The sequence below is a fragment of the Glycine soja genome, chromosome 18 (assembly GCF_004193775.1).
Source record: "Glycine soja cultivar W05 chromosome 18, ASM419377v2, whole genome shotgun sequence".
Taxonomy (NCBI): domain Eukaryota; kingdom Viridiplantae; phylum Streptophyta; class Magnoliopsida; order Fabales; family Fabaceae; genus Glycine; species Glycine soja.
This window is the reverse complement of record NC_041019.1, coordinates 50387329-50403574: the sequence shown is the minus strand read 5'-3', so window position 1 is coordinate 50403574 and position 16246 is coordinate 50387329. Positions and strand designations below refer to the sequence as shown.

At 29.4% G+C, this 16246-nt stretch overlaps 2 protein-coding genes across 8 annotated transcripts; one reads left to right on the top strand and one right to left on the bottom strand.

Moving 5' to 3' along the window:
- The first annotated feature begins 3852 nt into the window (after nucleotides 1-3852).
- LOC114397566 (AT-hook motif nuclear-localized protein 7-like) lies at nucleotides 3853-9224 on the top strand. 7 transcript variants are annotated; one of them, XM_028359659.1, is made up of 7 exons: nucleotides 3853-3967; nucleotides 4107-4240; nucleotides 5082-5491; nucleotides 6209-6264; nucleotides 7200-7331; nucleotides 8063-8224; nucleotides 8568-9224. In XM_028359659.1, exons 3-7 carry the CDS (start codon nucleotides 5128-5130, stop codon nucleotides 8868-8870), a joined length of 1017 nt encoding a protein of 338 aa, XP_028215460.1. In that variant the 5' UTR covers nucleotides 3853-3967; nucleotides 4107-4240; nucleotides 5082-5127; the 3' UTR covers nucleotides 8871-9224. The 7 variants fall into 7 exon arrangements, with proteins under 7 accessions (XP_028215460.1, XP_028215463.1, XP_028215461.1 ...); XM_028359660.1 differs by having other exon boundaries at nucleotides 3877-3967; nucleotides 4099-4196; XM_028359658.1 differs by having other exon boundaries at nucleotides 3878-3967; nucleotides 4099-4240.
- A 2998-nt stretch (nucleotides 9225-12222) lies between these two features.
- On the bottom strand, nucleotides 12223-15105 carry LOC114395672 (protein cornichon homolog 4-like). Its single transcript, XM_028357504.1, has 4 exons — nucleotides 14916-15105; nucleotides 13975-14156; nucleotides 12897-13019; nucleotides 12223-12803 (listed from the first exon to the last, which is right to left on the bottom strand). Exons 1-4 carry the CDS (start codon nucleotides 14985-14987, stop codon nucleotides 12770-12772), a joined length of 411 nt encoding a protein of 136 aa, XP_028213305.1. The 5' UTR covers nucleotides 14988-15105; the 3' UTR covers nucleotides 12223-12769.
- Between the last annotated feature and the right edge of the window lie 1141 nt (nucleotides 15106-16246).

Here is a 16246-nt window from a genome sequence, read left to right as displayed (position 1 = left end):
ATATTTTTCATTTAAGTGAAGTTTTATTTTTAATAATCTTTTGATTTTTTATTTATGTAATTAATATAATAGTACTTTAGAAAGTGGATTAACTTTTATTATTAATATAATTATAATTAAATGATTTTAACTAATTTTTTTTATAAGTGTGACTATTTTTTTTTTACTTATATTTCGGTTTGGAGGGAATAGTTACTAAAGATTTTTTATAAAAAAAAATATTTAAAGAAAAAAATGTATGTAGTATGAAGTTATTTTAACTTTAAAATAAATCAGTGTAAATGTAGTTTGGAATTTTAATTTATGTAAAAATAAATATCACATCACTTCATTTTACTTTTTAATCATTATGAAGTAAGTTGTCTCCACATTTAAATTTTTTTAATAACATATATGTAATTACAAATTATTTTCATAATTTAAAAAACAATAAGAAAAGTTAATTTATAATAAATATTAATCCCATAAATTTATATCTGTGAGTGTTGCTCTTACAACTTGAAATTTTTAGATGTCTTTGTATGAAAGTGAGAATAATATAGACATAATATGTATATAATTTTTTAGTAGTCATGTTTCTCCAGCAAAAAGTAGGTTGTGTTAAAAAGTTAAAACTTATTAATTTTATTATATAAAATATAATTTAGAGAAATTAAAACTTTTTTTAAAAAAATCAACAAATCAAATTTAATAAATTAAAAGGCATAAAAGACTCAAAGGGTGAATTTAGAACAACTTGTTAAATCAACATTCAATTTATAGGTGTTTTATAGGCGGCGAAGACCATCTAGGTCCTAAATCATAAAATAGTGCAGTGGTTAACTTACCTTATTCCTTAAAATTTGCAACAATGTCATCATAATGAATGAATCATATTTTTGAGTGTATAGATCTGTCTTAGAAAATGATGAATGAACCATATTTATGAGTCAATGATAATGTTATTCCTTCATCTCCACAACCACCAAATAGTGGCAACAAATAAGAATCCATGTGATGAACGAAGCTGGTTCTTCACCTATATCCAAGCATTATCTTGAATGAAATTGTCACGAGCATGGAATCCCAGGCGGAGTCAAATCTCCTTAGCCTAAGGGTAGTCACACATGCAATGAATAATGCCCTATGATGGATGCAAGCAAGCCTGACACTAGATATGTCAAATAAATTCCTATGCATACTAAGACTATTTGTAGGAAGAGTATTTCTGAGAACTAACCAAACTAACAATTAAATAAATAATTATTTTTGTTCTTAATATATACATGATTAATAAATTTATTTTCAAAAAAGAAGAAAATTTAAATTTTAGTTTTCAAAAGTAAAAAAAAAAATGCGTCAAATTTATTTATTCGTTAACTTTTATCTATTACCGTAAAAAAACCTATATGATAAAGAGGGACGAAAATATCATAAAAATAATTATTAATATGATTAATGATATTTCTTCTTTTATATCGTTACAATCATATCATTATAGTAAACACTTAAAAAAATAGGGTGAAAAATATAAGTTAAAACAAACGTAATAATAAATATAATATGTTTGTTGCTATAAAATTTTTAATGTGACAAATATCTTATCTAAAATATAAAACTCAAACAAAAATGCACAATTTAATCTTTAAATAAAATAAGATTCAACTTGATTTTGTCACTACCCAATACTATCACAATAGAAATTTTAGAGCAACATACATTATACTTATTAATCAATATTATTCTTATTATTATATTTGTTCTAACTTATGTTTGCTTCCTTATTTTTTTAAGTGTTTATTATAATGCTATCTTTGTAAAAATAAAAAAGAAGATAAGAATAAAGATTAAATTATATTTTACTCTTAAATGAAACGAAATTTAGGGTGTGACAAATCAGTTTAATGAAAACTCATTAATATTTTAGTCTAATCTATTCAGTAATCATGTTAGTAATTATTTTTGTAATATTTCCATCCCTTTATATTACGTAGATCCTTCATTAATAATAACAAATAAAAATTAGTAGATAAATGAATTTATATTTTTTTTACTTTCAAAAACTAAAATTTAAATTTCTATTTTTTAAAAGCTAAAATTGTCAGCGCCATGCATATTAAAAAACAACTATTTACTCTTAACAATTTGATTTTTTTTCGGGTAGACGCAGGCGCTATAACATTTCAAATTATGTTGTGGCAATTGATTTTGAATAGTATTAGTGATAAGCCATTGATATCCTGGGCGAGCAGAATATTCTCCATTTCCATAATTACACCATATCCAAGTGTCACACATAAATGGAGTCAACGAGCCTATTTTGGTCTTAGGAGATCCAAAAAATTACTCGGGATCCGAGTGTTCAACCTTGTAGTATTCCAAACCCATCAAAATAAATATCATGAAGACTAAGGTCCATTCCATAATGTGCACAAAAGGGACTTGGTGCTAAATGAATATGCTTTTAGACCAATTTCCATGTGGATGGTCTACCGGATTTATTCATAACTACTTCTCTTATTATACGATGCTTATTTAGCCAATATTTAGATCTAATTCTATTTAAATTTTTCTAATTTACTCTAATATTTTTTACTTGTTCAATTTTTGGATATCAAACGAATCTCTCTAGAAAATAATTTTAATGTGATCGATTTCTCTTCTTTTGTAATTAATTTTCGTTATAACACCTATTGTTCTACCTAATTGTTTACTTTTTTGAATGTGATTTTTATGTTATGGAAATGTTCCTTTATATTGAGTTCAAGTCCTATAAAATTATATTAAATATTTTAGGGAATAACTTTTCCTCATATATATATAAAACAAAATATCAAAAAATTCAATACTCATATATCTAAAACTAAATACCCATAGATTAACCACTGAACATTGATAAACTAACGTGACTTATTTTATCCGAGTAAGTTGTCTTCCACGGAGGATACTTGTGGTTTAAATTAAAAAATATATGCATTAATCAATTATTCACTCTTGTTGTTAATCAAATGTCTGAAATTTAGATTTTAGATATACATTTATATTAAATACTTAAAATATTTAAATATGATTATTTTCTTATAAAAATACTTGTGATTTAATATTATTTTTATCCTATATAAGAAAAAAATCAACATATTTTATTGAAGGTATTACTATTTATAATTTTTTAAGTAAAAAGACAAAAAGCAGGTTACCGGCCGCAGGAAGGTTGGCCATCTAACACTGACTTGCATCCTTATATGGAAAATCATATTAGTTTGTTAAATTAAAAAATGGAAAACTTATGTATGTTTTTTTCCTCTATAATATAAATGAGAATATTTAGTCTTTTTTTAAAAAAAGTTTACCCTTTACAGAGGTGAAATTCTTCTTAACTAGATTGTATTTTTAGTTTAATTTTTATATATTATTAATTATTAATGGGAAGCTTTTTTTTCTCGATAATAATGGGAAGATTTTTATATTGGATCATTAAATAAATGGGAATTATTTTGTATATAATTTTCAAATAATTATTATAAAAATTAAACTATTTTTAAATATATGATAATTTATTATTAAACACAATATATTCACCTATTTTATTGCCCTTGAATTGCTCTTTTTTTTTTCACAATTATGATTGTTATTATTTGATTCGTGATAACGAGGGTTTTAAAAAATCGTTTATCTTTTTGTTGTCTTTTAAGAAGTTCATTTAAAAATTAATAACAAACACTGCTGTTGAAAATTACGATAAAAATCTATTAAAAAAATTAAGTATTATATATTTGATCCTGATAAAAAAATAAATTATATATTTGATATATTTTAAAACTTTTTTAACATATCAAAGATTAAAGATACAGCATTTCCCTTATTTTAATTATTATTTTAATGTTGCTGCTGCAGTATTTATTTTGAGCTTTACCATATTTTCCCATTAAAAATTTTCAACTTTCAAGTTTCAATTCAAGCAGCTTTGGAAAACCCAACCAGCCAACAGGTTTTTTTCAACTCTTGAAATTTCCAAGTTGTTTTAAATTTCTGGAGCAAACGGTTTTTCACTTTTTTCTGCTCTTTTTCCTTTTTTCTGTGTTTTTTTTTTTTAATTTCATTTTCACTTTCTGGGTTGAGTGAGCAAGTTAAGTTCTGGAGGGAACTGAAAAGAAATCTTTATACAAGATTACACCTTCAGAAGAGTCTTGCCGAAGTGTGTGGAATCTTTGTGACAGGTCATGATCTTTGTATTCTGAGCAGTATTCAGAGTTTGATGTTGGTATGTAAAAACCAAGTTTTTTTTATATATATATATTTTTGTGTACTTAATTTTTCCTTGAGTTTCAGCTTCCTGTCTTTTAAAAGTTTAGGTAAATGCTGGATACGAAGCAGGTTTATGCAAAAGGGTGGTGTTTTTATTTTTTATTTTTTTATTTTTTTTTTGCTCCTTTAGAAAAACCTTTGGTATTTTTGGTTGCTTTTGCTCTGTTCAGAGTTCAGGGTCAAGAAATATTTGAAGTAAATGAGTGGTTTTTTTTGACAAAATTTATGATACTGAGTTTGAATTTGCTATTTTTAAGCATTTTTCAAAATTTTCCTACCAAAGTATGTTTTGAGGTTGTAATAATATGGCAAAACATTTTTCTATTTTTGTATTTATTTGAATGTCTTTTTTTTTATTCCTTTTTGTTACGAATCAAATTTCTGGTTTCAGTACTAGAAAGTTGAAAACTTGATAACTGAGCAAGTACCCATTTTTCAGAGATGGAAACAGAAGGAAAAAAAATTAACTTTGTTGGAAGATAACTGCATTTTTTCCTCATGATTTTCTACTCAAACCCTAGAGTGCTGTGATCAGTGATTTTTGCAATTTAATTAAAGGTTTTAAATGGATCAGCTAATTCAGCTAAACAACTTAAAAAATCCAAAGTTTGCGTCTTTGTTTTCTTTGTTCCTAGTTTCTGGGAATCCTTTGATGAGTTTTCATTTTGGTTTCCTTGCATGTTTAAGAAGATTCAAATTTTTGGTTTTGCTAAAATACTCAAATTTTTGTTATGGCATGTTTTCTAATGAATCATTTTGCTTTCTGAGTACATTGTTTGTTGATCTCTTGCTTGTAGATGTTGGTTTGATTGTGTGGACTTAGGAGTGAGAATAGTTTGATATATGCGCATGGAAGGAAGAGAAGGCTTCAGTTCGGGGGTTACAGTGATAGGGGCAGAAGCTCCATCAGCCTATCATATGGCACCAAGGAGTGAAGCTCCAAGTCAGGTTCCTCCTCCTGTTCCTGAAGCAACAGCTGGAGCTATTGGTGTCTCACCTGTGAGTGTGGGATTGGATGGAACAGCAGCTAAGAAGAAAAGGGGTAGACCAAGGAAATACGGGCCAGATGGGTTGAACTCTATGGCATTGTCACCCATGCCAATCTCATCTTCAGCTCCATTTGCTAATAACTTCTCATCCGGGAAGCGGGGGAAATCGCGGGGGATGGAGTACAAGCTGCTGAAGAAAGTCGGAGTGGATCTTTTTGGTAATGAAATTTGGTACTTTTAATGCTTAATAACATGCATTTCTTGTAAACAGCATGATTATGTGTCACTAGCATGGTTTATCAAATATTCATTTTTGTTAATTCAGAAGTATCTTTCTATTTTTTATAACTTTTCTTGCTTCTTAAAGTTTGCTTCTGGTCAAACTTTTAGACTACCCCATACCTTAAAAGGATTTATCCTTTTGTGCTGTAGAACTTTTTGAAGTGAGGTGAATCAATTTAATTTTAGACTTTGATGATGTTTCCATGCATAGAAATCTGATTCTATTTTAGCAAGGGAGTGTTGAATTGTGGTCTGCAACCACAATTTGTGGTTGCAATACCACATCAGCTGCACTTTGTCTGCCATTTTTCCTCTCTCACAATTTTAAGAGGTTTTGGAAGTTTTTGCTACTGCGACCATGATGACAATTAAAACCTTGAATTTAACATTTGTTCTCAAAATATATCATTTTATTGATTTATTGTAATAACTTTTCTACTAACTCCACTTAACATAGGAAAATACCAACATATTAATTGGTTTTTGTTTAATTTTGCTCACACTAAGATAATTCATAATATATGTAGCCTGGGACAAATGTATGACTACTTTTTGTAGATATTATTATATTATGAGTACTACTTGTTGAAATTTATTAATTACTATAAGTTTCTACTAATTTCTGTTAATATCTATTGTTGGTACTTCTGTAGGTGACTCTGTTGGTACAAACTTTATGCCCCATATCATTACAGTCAATACTGGTGAGGTATGCCTGAGGAGGGGGAAACCATTTCTTTTAACATTATTTGGTACATATGAGTTTGCTTTGAATTACTGTCAAACTATCCTTATTATACCCTTGTGGATCTGAAATATATGGGTGTATAAACTTCTGTTATCCGCCATGTTGTGCAACTGGTTTAATCAATAATGTGGAGTGGGTGTGCTTTGTTCAGTTATCTGTTGGAGGGTAAACCTTGCAAATAATGATATTATGGTTTAAGGAAGTATGATTTGTTTCCTTTATCTATCTGTTTATCTGGAATGTATTAATAAATTTATGTTTGTTTTTGTTGATTTTTATTGTTTTTTTGTGTAATATATGGACAATTATATACAAATGTTCTGTTCATGTGTTGATGATATTTTCAAATTAACTAACATTTTTTGCTTATTGTGTTTGGCTTGAAACATGCTTTCTTCAGAAAAATGTAATGCTATTTTGTTTGTTTGTTAAAATGTATATACACTATGCAACAAGGACGGAAATAAAAGACTGGAATTTGCTGTATCTTTTTAACTCTTTTACTTTTTCTTTTCATTTTTTTGGTTAAACATTTTGTTTATGAAGGGCCAAGCACGTAGTTCTAGTTTCTTTCCATGGTTGGATTCGCTCCTTTCCTTTGTCGTGGTTATTAACTTCTGTTGCATATCATATTTGTTCCAACATTTTGGTTCTACATCTGCAATATAGAATGATTTGCAAATGATTATTGTCTATTCATCTTTGAGTCTCACATATGAAGTCACTGCAAATTTAGCTAAAGTTATTCAGAGAAAGCTCAAGTGTTTGTGTTATATTCTCCATTCAACAAGAAAAAACCTTCAATATCCCCTTAACATGATTTATATATTGTAATGCTAATTCTTCCTGCAAAAGAGACAATTAAATACTGTTATTTTTGTGAACGCTTGTTTCAGGACATTACAATGAAGGTTATATCTTTTTCCCAACAAGGACCCCGTGCAATATGCATCCTATCTGCTAGTGGTGTAATTTCAAATGTTACACTTCGCCAGCCTGATTCTTCTGGGGGAACCTTAACCTATGAGGTGCTGCAGTAAATTACCTCATCAGTACATGTTTTATTTTATAATTTTTTAACTTGCCTTTTTTGTAGTTACATTTTCAATTTGTTTGAAATTTTCCTTGTCATGTTTTAGGAAAATAGGAATTAAGTAGGCATTAGATCTGATGCACTCTTTGACACCCTTCTCATATAATATTAAGGACTTTTGAAAGCTTGACCAGAGTGACGGGGATACTAGATTTTGTGTCTAGCAGAAAATACACTAAGTTTAGGCATGAAAGATGATAAACAGAGGCTTTTTGTGAAAGCCTTTGATTGCAGTGAAAGTAATCAGATAAGAGGCTCAAGATTTCAAAATGAGGATAGAATTGGAAGGATAAATGATAAGAGTGCTTAAACTATTCTTGATATGCATCATGCATGTAAGGCCTTAGAAATAGAAGTATCTCTTTATGGTCTTAAAAGTTAGGATGGGAGCATTGATTAGTTTGAGAGAACTCCAGGATTCAGTTTTGCTACGTAGAGACTACAAATGGTTGAAATAAACGGGCTACGCTTGGCTGGAAATGACAGAAACAAATACTTGGGTGTAGAATTATGCCTTCGGTGGTACTTGATGGAAATTTGTAATATTGTATGTGACTTTACGTTCATCATTCACTTGGAAATTGTAGTTTTTAGTTTGATTATTGGTACGAGGTTCATGATGGGCGCTATAAAATCTTATGTTTCACATTTTGGATTATTTTCTAGGGCCGTTTTGAGATACTTTCATTGTCTGGATCATTCATGCCTACTGACAACCAAGGATCAAGAAGCAGGTCGGGTGGGATGAGCGTTTCATTGTCAAGTCCAGATGGTCGTGTTGTAGGTGGTGGAGTTGCTGGTCTCCTTGTAGCTGCCGGTCCTGTGCAGGTAAACATTCCTCTCTCAACCCTTAGAAGCTATTCTCAACTCAATTATGTATGTGATTGTGAGCATGGATTGGGTGGTAGGGACTACAAGGTTGGATTCAAAATAGTCTGCAACATCCCATATCATCTGTGATGTTGAAAACTTTGCCAAACAATCTTCCTCAAATGCATCCCCAAGCAATTGAGGGTTTTCAAATGAAAGAGGCAGAATTGCATGCCTAAATAAAGGGCACTACACAAGGGAATTACCATAATGTAGCATCTGGTGCAATTTACTTTGAACAGGTTATGCATAACATTTTTTCCTCAAATGAAGGATCACTTAGATATCCTTATGTTATCAGGTGGTGGTGGGAAGCTTTTTGCCAAACAACCAGCAAGATCAGAAACCAAAGAAGCCAAAGTCTGACTATGCACCAGCTAATGTCACTCCTTCCATTACGGTGTCTTCTGCACCACCCCCTACTAATGGTGAAAAGGAGGATGTCATTGGTGGACACCTACTACACAACAACTCAGGAACAACCCTTAACTCAAACCTTACTCCTCCCTCGGCCTTTCGTCGCGAAAACTGGGTTAACATGCACTCCATGACAGACTCGATGAAGTCGGCTACTGACATTAACATATCTCTTCCTGATAGTTGATGATCAACCTGCAGTCTCGCTGTCAACATTCATGATTGAACTCTTTGTTTAATGGTTCCAGTGTTGTTCTATATGGCGTAGTTTCCACTCTTTTTCAAACCTATTATGATCTTTTTTTGCCTATGACTGTAGGGCGAAGTAGCTGACTAGTGGTGTAAGTTGCAGCTAGGTTTCTATAATTTTCTTTGCCTACCAGAGCATCTGATTCCTCGGCTGATTAGGTAGATGCTGCAATGTGCAGTGTTATTATGAGTAGGCTAATTTGGATGTAATCACAACTGAATTTGTTGGATCTTTTGTCTCAACCTAGCCATTTATTATTATGTCACGAGTATAGACTTGTTATTTTCTCTATATCATCTTAAACTTGCTTTAATGACTTTAGCATTTTTTTATAATGGGTATCAATATCAGTCGGTTTATAATAACCTACGTATCTTAATTAATTGAGTTAAACTTTCTTGATAATGTTTAAATATTTGAAATTTTTTGATTTGGAAAGAATGTAGGAATCTAGATAGTAAAATTTTAATGATAGGACAACTTGTTTGGAAGAAATTAATATGAAATAAAGGTAATAAAAGAAAAATGCAAAATCTAAGATTCAACAAATCTCTCTTTTACCATCTTTCCTACTTGACTCGTTTGAATGAATTATTAAATTGGTACCTAAAATTACCCAAAAAATGGTCTTTTTGAAAATGATGACTGGTAAAGCACTTCGGTTCCTAATGTTAATAGAGTTCATAATTTAATCTCAAACTTCTACAACTATCATTTGAAAAAAAAAAAACCCTCTATTTATTTTGGTCTGTGACTTTGGTGTGCTTCTATAAATTTGGTCTTTGACTTTGTTTTACATCAGTAAGATATTAGTCCTTAGACCTTAGTGTCATTAATAATTGATCTTTATATTTTATTTATATAAGGATACATATTTAAAAGATTAAAAACTATAATTGAAATTCACTGTTAAGATCAAAAGATTTATTTTAAATCTCGTATTGAAGGGTGAGTTTGGTTGAGAAAAAGGAGAGAGAAATAAAGAAAAAATTGTGTGGATTCTATATGAATTTTATAATTATTATACTCTATTTTAATTTAAAATTTTCTCTTTTATTTTTATCTTCTCTACTTTTATCATCTTAAACCAAATACAATATAAAAGTAGGTTGGAAGAAGCCCTGTAACTCTAGTGTGGAGGGACTCTACTATATTTAAAAACAAATTATGTGTTTGATTGAGTCAATTTTTTTTATATTTAAAATAGTATAGATCAAAATTTTAGTAAGAAAATTCAAGAATTTTTTTTAAAATAAATAAAGGAATATTCCACAAAAATTAAAGATTCCTAATCCGAAATCATCCTCAACGTAGTCACTTTCCATTATTATGTTTTAAAATAAGTATGTTTTAGTGGAAGTTCTTTCAATTTCATGTGAAAGTATTGATATCTTTTAACCAACCAGTTGCTAAGCTTTTTATTCAATTTTTCGAAGTAGGTCTCATTATTTATTTGATAGGTTTCATTTTCAAATTAATGAAATTTACATGAATTTCAAATAATAAGATAGTGTTAGAAAGTATCATGCTAGTACTCCTCAAATCTCAATCCTCATTACTTGAAATATATAAACCATGTGTTTTTGTGTTTATATTTTAATAAAATAAGCGTTTGGATAGATATTATTAATCATGAATTACTAAAGTCGACAGCAACACCTTTATATAAATAAAGGGTAATAAAGGAATATTTGTCTTTTTATTACATATCTCGATACATAATACTTAAAAAATATGTAAAAAGTAAAAATAAAAGCATTAACATTTGAATAGAAATGTTGCATCGTGCCTTAAAAGCATTAAAGAAAAGATGATTTGGGTTAAAATTGATACTTAGTCTTGAAAGAAGCATGCTACCAAACCCTCTCTGTTCTAAAATATCAGTAATAATAGGAATATAGCATAGCATAGGATAGAGGTTGCTTTATCTCCCCTTGAAGTTAACCTAGTTATTGAAGTAAACTTTTTAAGAAAAGAAGAAAGCGTAAGGTGCACTCTTTCACAAGAATAAATGTTACAAACGTCAAACACTTTGATTGTCACATACTCCCTATGAAGAAATCTGTGCCTTATTAATGAGCAAAATGCATTATTGTCTGGATTTAATTTCACTTTTGCTTTTCAATTATAACCCATGTACAGTATAATTTTATTTCTATATGGTTACTCGGATAATTTTTTATTATAATAATTAAAATCTTCTATTTTTATTGCTATAAAAATTGCAATAAATTTTCTTTTTTCTAAAATTCTTTAACTCTCTTTTTTCAAAAAGTCTATATAAATTGAATTAATCAAATCATTTTAAATTATCTTTCGTTCAAAATTTCCTGATCAAAATATTATATTTTACCTTGAATTAAAAACCTCATTTCCATCTTCAAAATCTTCACCTCAAACTTTTTTTTTTTATCTTTCCATCTTAAGTCCATCATAAACTGCTAATTATTTAAATAAAAAGGAATTAAAAAATTTTATATAATAAATTAATAGCAGAAGGAATCGAATGTAATAATTAAAGATAAAAGAACACAAATAACCTATTGTTCGATAACTCTTAGTGGTTGTACAAACACTTTTTTCTGTAGATACTTCACAAAAATGTAATTATTTCTGAACTTAATATTTCTGTATATTGATCTTTTCTCCTTTTCTTTTTGCGGTGGCCATTAATTTTGTTGTGTATCCGAAGCCAAAGAAATTATCATGCATTCAGCGCTATTTATATAGCAAAAAAGAATGTGCGTATACGTGTGACTGACAATAACCATTGATTCATTTGAGTTTAGAAGTAACCATTTCACTGTAAATTAGTGACTTATAACTCGATGGAAACTTGGGTATGCAAGTTATAGGGCTTGTTTAAATAAACTTTCCTATGAGGAAAAAAAATTAAAAGAATGAAACAATCTTAAACTTAAGTTAATTTTAGCCTATAGAGAAGTTTATTTGACTTTTTCTCATTTTCTTCAACAAGCCCATAATAATCTTTAAATAAAAACTTGGGTACGTAACTCAAGCACATTAGGTTTACAAAGTAATTCTCTTACTAACCTAGGCAATATGCATACTTTTTTTACCAGGCATAATTAGTTTTTATTTATTTATCGATAAATGTCAATTATTAGAATGTTAATTTTGTTAACAGGGAATCAAACCTGTAACTTTTTTTCCATTCTTTAACCATCCAACTCAACTTATATCTCGGAGGCATAGCTAATTGATTGTTTGTCAAGCAATTATGTACTATTAGTTACATATTATAAATTTAAAAACAATAACTATCAAATTATCAAGGTATTAATGCCTTGGATAAAGAATTTGCAACTCTATAAAAGGGTTTAAAACAACAGAAAATATTATCGGTCTTTGGTGGTGTTGCTGCTGCTACTCTTGGGGTTACATGCAGAGGAGGCAAATATGACAAAATCAAAATATACATATTAGGCAAAAAAGCCTTTTATGTTTGTGGTTAAACCACTGAGAGCTCAAATAATTTTTTCATGCCTAAAGCAGTCTAACCTTGCAGAAGGAATACAAAACTTAAAGAATCACAACTTCTCAAGCCTCTCTCTTTCTAGCCTTAGCACCAATATGGATTGTCACGTGTCCCTCCAAAGAGCTTGGCTCATCACGGATTGCTCTCACCATGGCTCTTGCCAATGGAATTCAGCTCATAAGATGGATTTGCCCTCAATGTAGGGAATGTATCAGCCTGTAACTTCTTTGATATTACCAAGAATTTAATTAGCTGGTACATTTATACAAAGAATAACACAATTCTCGAACAAAAATGTAAGCGAAACATATGGCAGGCATGGAAGGCAAGCCATCAATTAATGCACATCCTCGGTAAGGGTCCATACCAAGCTGAAACACATTAAGATGAGAGAACAGTCACCAACTTTTCCTTTGAAATAGTACAGGACAATTTACAAAAGAATGCACTTCTAATAGTAATACCTGACTATACAAAATGCAAATACCAAAACAAGATATGCAACTTTGAACAGCCGCTTCTTTTTCTCCCAATTTAGCTTATTGTAGATTTCAGTAACATCTGCTAAGTGCTCTCTTTTAATGTACCTGACATATTAGCTTCCATGTCATGACTAATGAGGCATATAATATATCTGGAAATGATGTGCATATGGAATAACAGCACATAATTACACAGATTAGTTGTTGAAATGCAATGTTTTCAGGATTCCATTTATTATCTCATACAGCATTACATTATGCTGCAAATGTCCATTTTAATGCTAAAGATGTTTGAAATTTTGAATTCAAATTTGCAATCTAATTATCCAGGTAATTTGAAGTTAATTGTATGTAGATGCAACCTAAGCTTCATACAGATAGGAAACAGAATCTCATGGCAGAAGGGTTAAATTTCCATCTCCAAAGAGTTTCAGACTATAACAATCTAAAACTACAATGAAATTTCAAGTAGGAAAAACTATGAAAGTTGCACACTTCAAATTTTCATAGTCCTTGATTAAATAAGTTTGTAATCATGTCTTCAGTCTTCTAACTTCTGAGTTGACAGTCTTCTTGTATTCATTATGAGTGTGTGTGTGTGTCAAAACTCAGAAGTATTTGGGGGGTTTTCATCATAACTATGATCAGGGTCACAAGTGTCTTTTCAAGTTATCCCTCAAATTACAATATTGGAAACTGTTTGAACAACCACTTGATGTTCATTCTTCTTTCGATTTGCAAGTGGCAGTATGAAAGTCTAGACAAAACCCTTTAGTTAAAATACCATTCGAATCCTGTAATCATTAATATTTTAGCTATTGTAAACCATCAAATCACCCTTAAAACAATGTTTTGCATCCAAAAAGGAAAGAAACATATTCATTCCATTCTATTGAGTTTTCCTTCAAGTAACCAACATTTTCAACCCCTAAATCAACGCAAAAATGCTCCTAAGAAGATTGAGAAGCCTACTTAAACAGCATTCAATAATTTAAAACTAACAACTTCAGAATCAATAAAGCACAAACTTTTGGAGAAGGAAAGGAAAAAAAAAACTTACAATCGCAGATTGTAATACAGGAAAGGGAGAGATATCAAGAATATAAACCAATGCCCGGCTATAAGATTGGTGAAGCAGAAGATTCCATGGATGATAAACTCTGGCAAGACAACCTGGTTTATCTGAGACGTTGAATCATATGGGTTGATATAATCAAACTCCAGGTCCACCAATAATATAAGCTGCAATAAAAATTTCAAAAGATGTCAAATTTGTTTCATAAATAGTAACCATCAATTTTACTTAAAACTTCTTCTTTCTGGATTAGTTTTGTAGGTAAACTTTTTTTTTCCTACTAGTACACTAGACTATCTTTCTGGAGTAGGAAAATTGTAGGAAATAAATACACATGACAATGATGACATAGCAGAGCTTCACCTATCCATTAGGAATGGCCAAATGCAATGGTAAAAGAACAAAGCCTAACAGAGAAAAACTTAAAAAAAAAAACGCTTTTTAAATGATGGCCATTTTCTTTCAGAAAGGCAAGGTAAAAGCCTAAAAAAAAAAGAAAGAAAGTGGAATGAAGCATGAAAATAGTGAGATTCCCACCAATGCAGTCCTTAATGCGTGTTTGGTTCATCTTAAGAAAATTATCACTTTATTAAACTTTTATAAGACAGATTTTAAAAATAAGCAATCATTTCTAAAATCTAATCATTTTTCCGAATAAATGACTTACATCCAGAAATTGTTCTAAAATCTATACACACAATATACAAAAAAAATATATATAAATATGAAAATAAAACAAACAATTTTTACAATCAGAATTGAAAACTTATGCCCTTGCATGCACGCTCAAAGTAAATTATCCCCCCTCCCACAAAATGAAACTGTTGAATCTGGTTAAATTATTATTACTGCACACAATTACAGTGATTAAAAAAATAAAAAGCAACAGAACAATGATATAATCCAATTAATAGTAGTAATAATACCTGGTAACCGAGAATACAAAGAAGAGTCAAAATGAGAACAAACGTTGAGATCCAATATAACACCTCCGCCATGAAGCCCACCACTGCATGCCGTTTTCTATCTCTCTCTTCCTCGTACGCTGTTTTCCTTTCCTTAAACGGAGTTCCTTGTTTTCGGGAAATGAAATCAAATCTCAACCTCAACTCTTTCGAATTTTCCCTTTAGTATGTTCTTTTTTGGAAAAAGGGTGCTTGATTTTTCTGGGCCCAGGTATTTTGCCTGGTCCATTTTGCTTAATTAATTTGGGCCGGGCGAAAGTTATAGAGGGCTACTAGGTGCAACTAACCTAAACACGAAAAGACAGAAATACCTCTTATAAATCAAGTTAATCCGTAAATTTTAATATGGATCAAGTTGATCTGTAAGTTAATTTTTAAGACTTACGGATCAACTTATTCATAAGTCTTTTACGGATCACTTAAAACGTAAGAGGAGAAATTAACAGGGGTAATTTTGCCATTTTCAAAAAATGCTGGATACACCAGCAATAATGCTAGGTGCACCTAGCAACACTCAAGTTATATAATAAGTTAAATAATAACAAAAGTATGTTTTTTGGCCACAAAATATTAAATTAAATTTTGGGCTATGTACATACGATAAATGTTTAATTAAAATTTATAATAAATAAATATGTATAAATATATAAATCATATTTTATATCTACAATTAAATAATTTAAATTGTCATATAAAGTTTTTTTTGGTTAAGCTAAATTTCACTCTTTATCTCTATTTTTTTTTCTATTTTGATGAATTTTAGTTCAACGAATCAATTTAGCTTATTTCATTTTAATTTTTTAAAAATTTCAAATTTTGACTTTTATTTTATTATAATTAATTCCTTTAATAATGTGTATCGATTTTATCCTGGAAGATTATTAGTGACCCAAATTAATTACTCTTTAAAAATACTAATCGAAATGGGTAAAGGATTAGAATATTTATTTAAAATTTTGAGAGACTATTCAATATTTTAAAGAAAAAACTGAATTGAATTAAATATTTTTATCAGACACCGAATTGGGTATTTACATCCAAAACTGCTAACTGCTATAGACCAAGCTTCTTTTCTTATCCAAATACTTTTTTGGTCAAACTTAAAAATATCATTTTAAGTTTTAACATAAAGAAATCTGGTATTTCTTTCGTCCCATATTATAATTGTTATGTAAAAAAAATTAAATTTATAAATAAATTAATAATAATATAAATTTAATTTAAGGTAATATTAATTATATTTTCACGTTTATATTTTTTATGATATTAATGATAAATTATAAAATTTAAAA

Coding starts and splice junctions, on each gene's coding strand:
- LOC114397566 (XM_028359659.1), top strand. CDS start 5,128: ATGCGCATGGAAGGAAGAGAAGGCTTCAGTTCGGGGGTTACAGTGATA. Junction 6,265..7,199: donor TTACAGTCAATACTGGTGAG/GTATGCCTGAGG, acceptor CGCTTGTTTCAG/GACATTACAATGAAGGTTAT. Junction 7,332..8,062: donor GGGGAACCTTAACCTATGAG/GTGCTGCAGTAA, acceptor ATTATTTTCTAG/GGCCGTTTTGAGATACTTTC.
- LOC114395672 (XM_028357504.1), bottom strand. CDS start 14,987: ATGGCGGAGGTGTTATATTGGATCTCAACGTTTGTTCTCATTTTGACT. Junction 14,157..14,915: donor TTTGTATTCTCGGTTACCAG/GTATTATTACTA, acceptor TTTTTATTGCAG/CTTATATTATTGGTGGACCT. Junction 12,804..12,896: donor TTTGCATTTTGTATAGTCAG/GTATTACTATTA, acceptor AATGTGTTTCAG/CTTGGTATGGACCCTTACCG.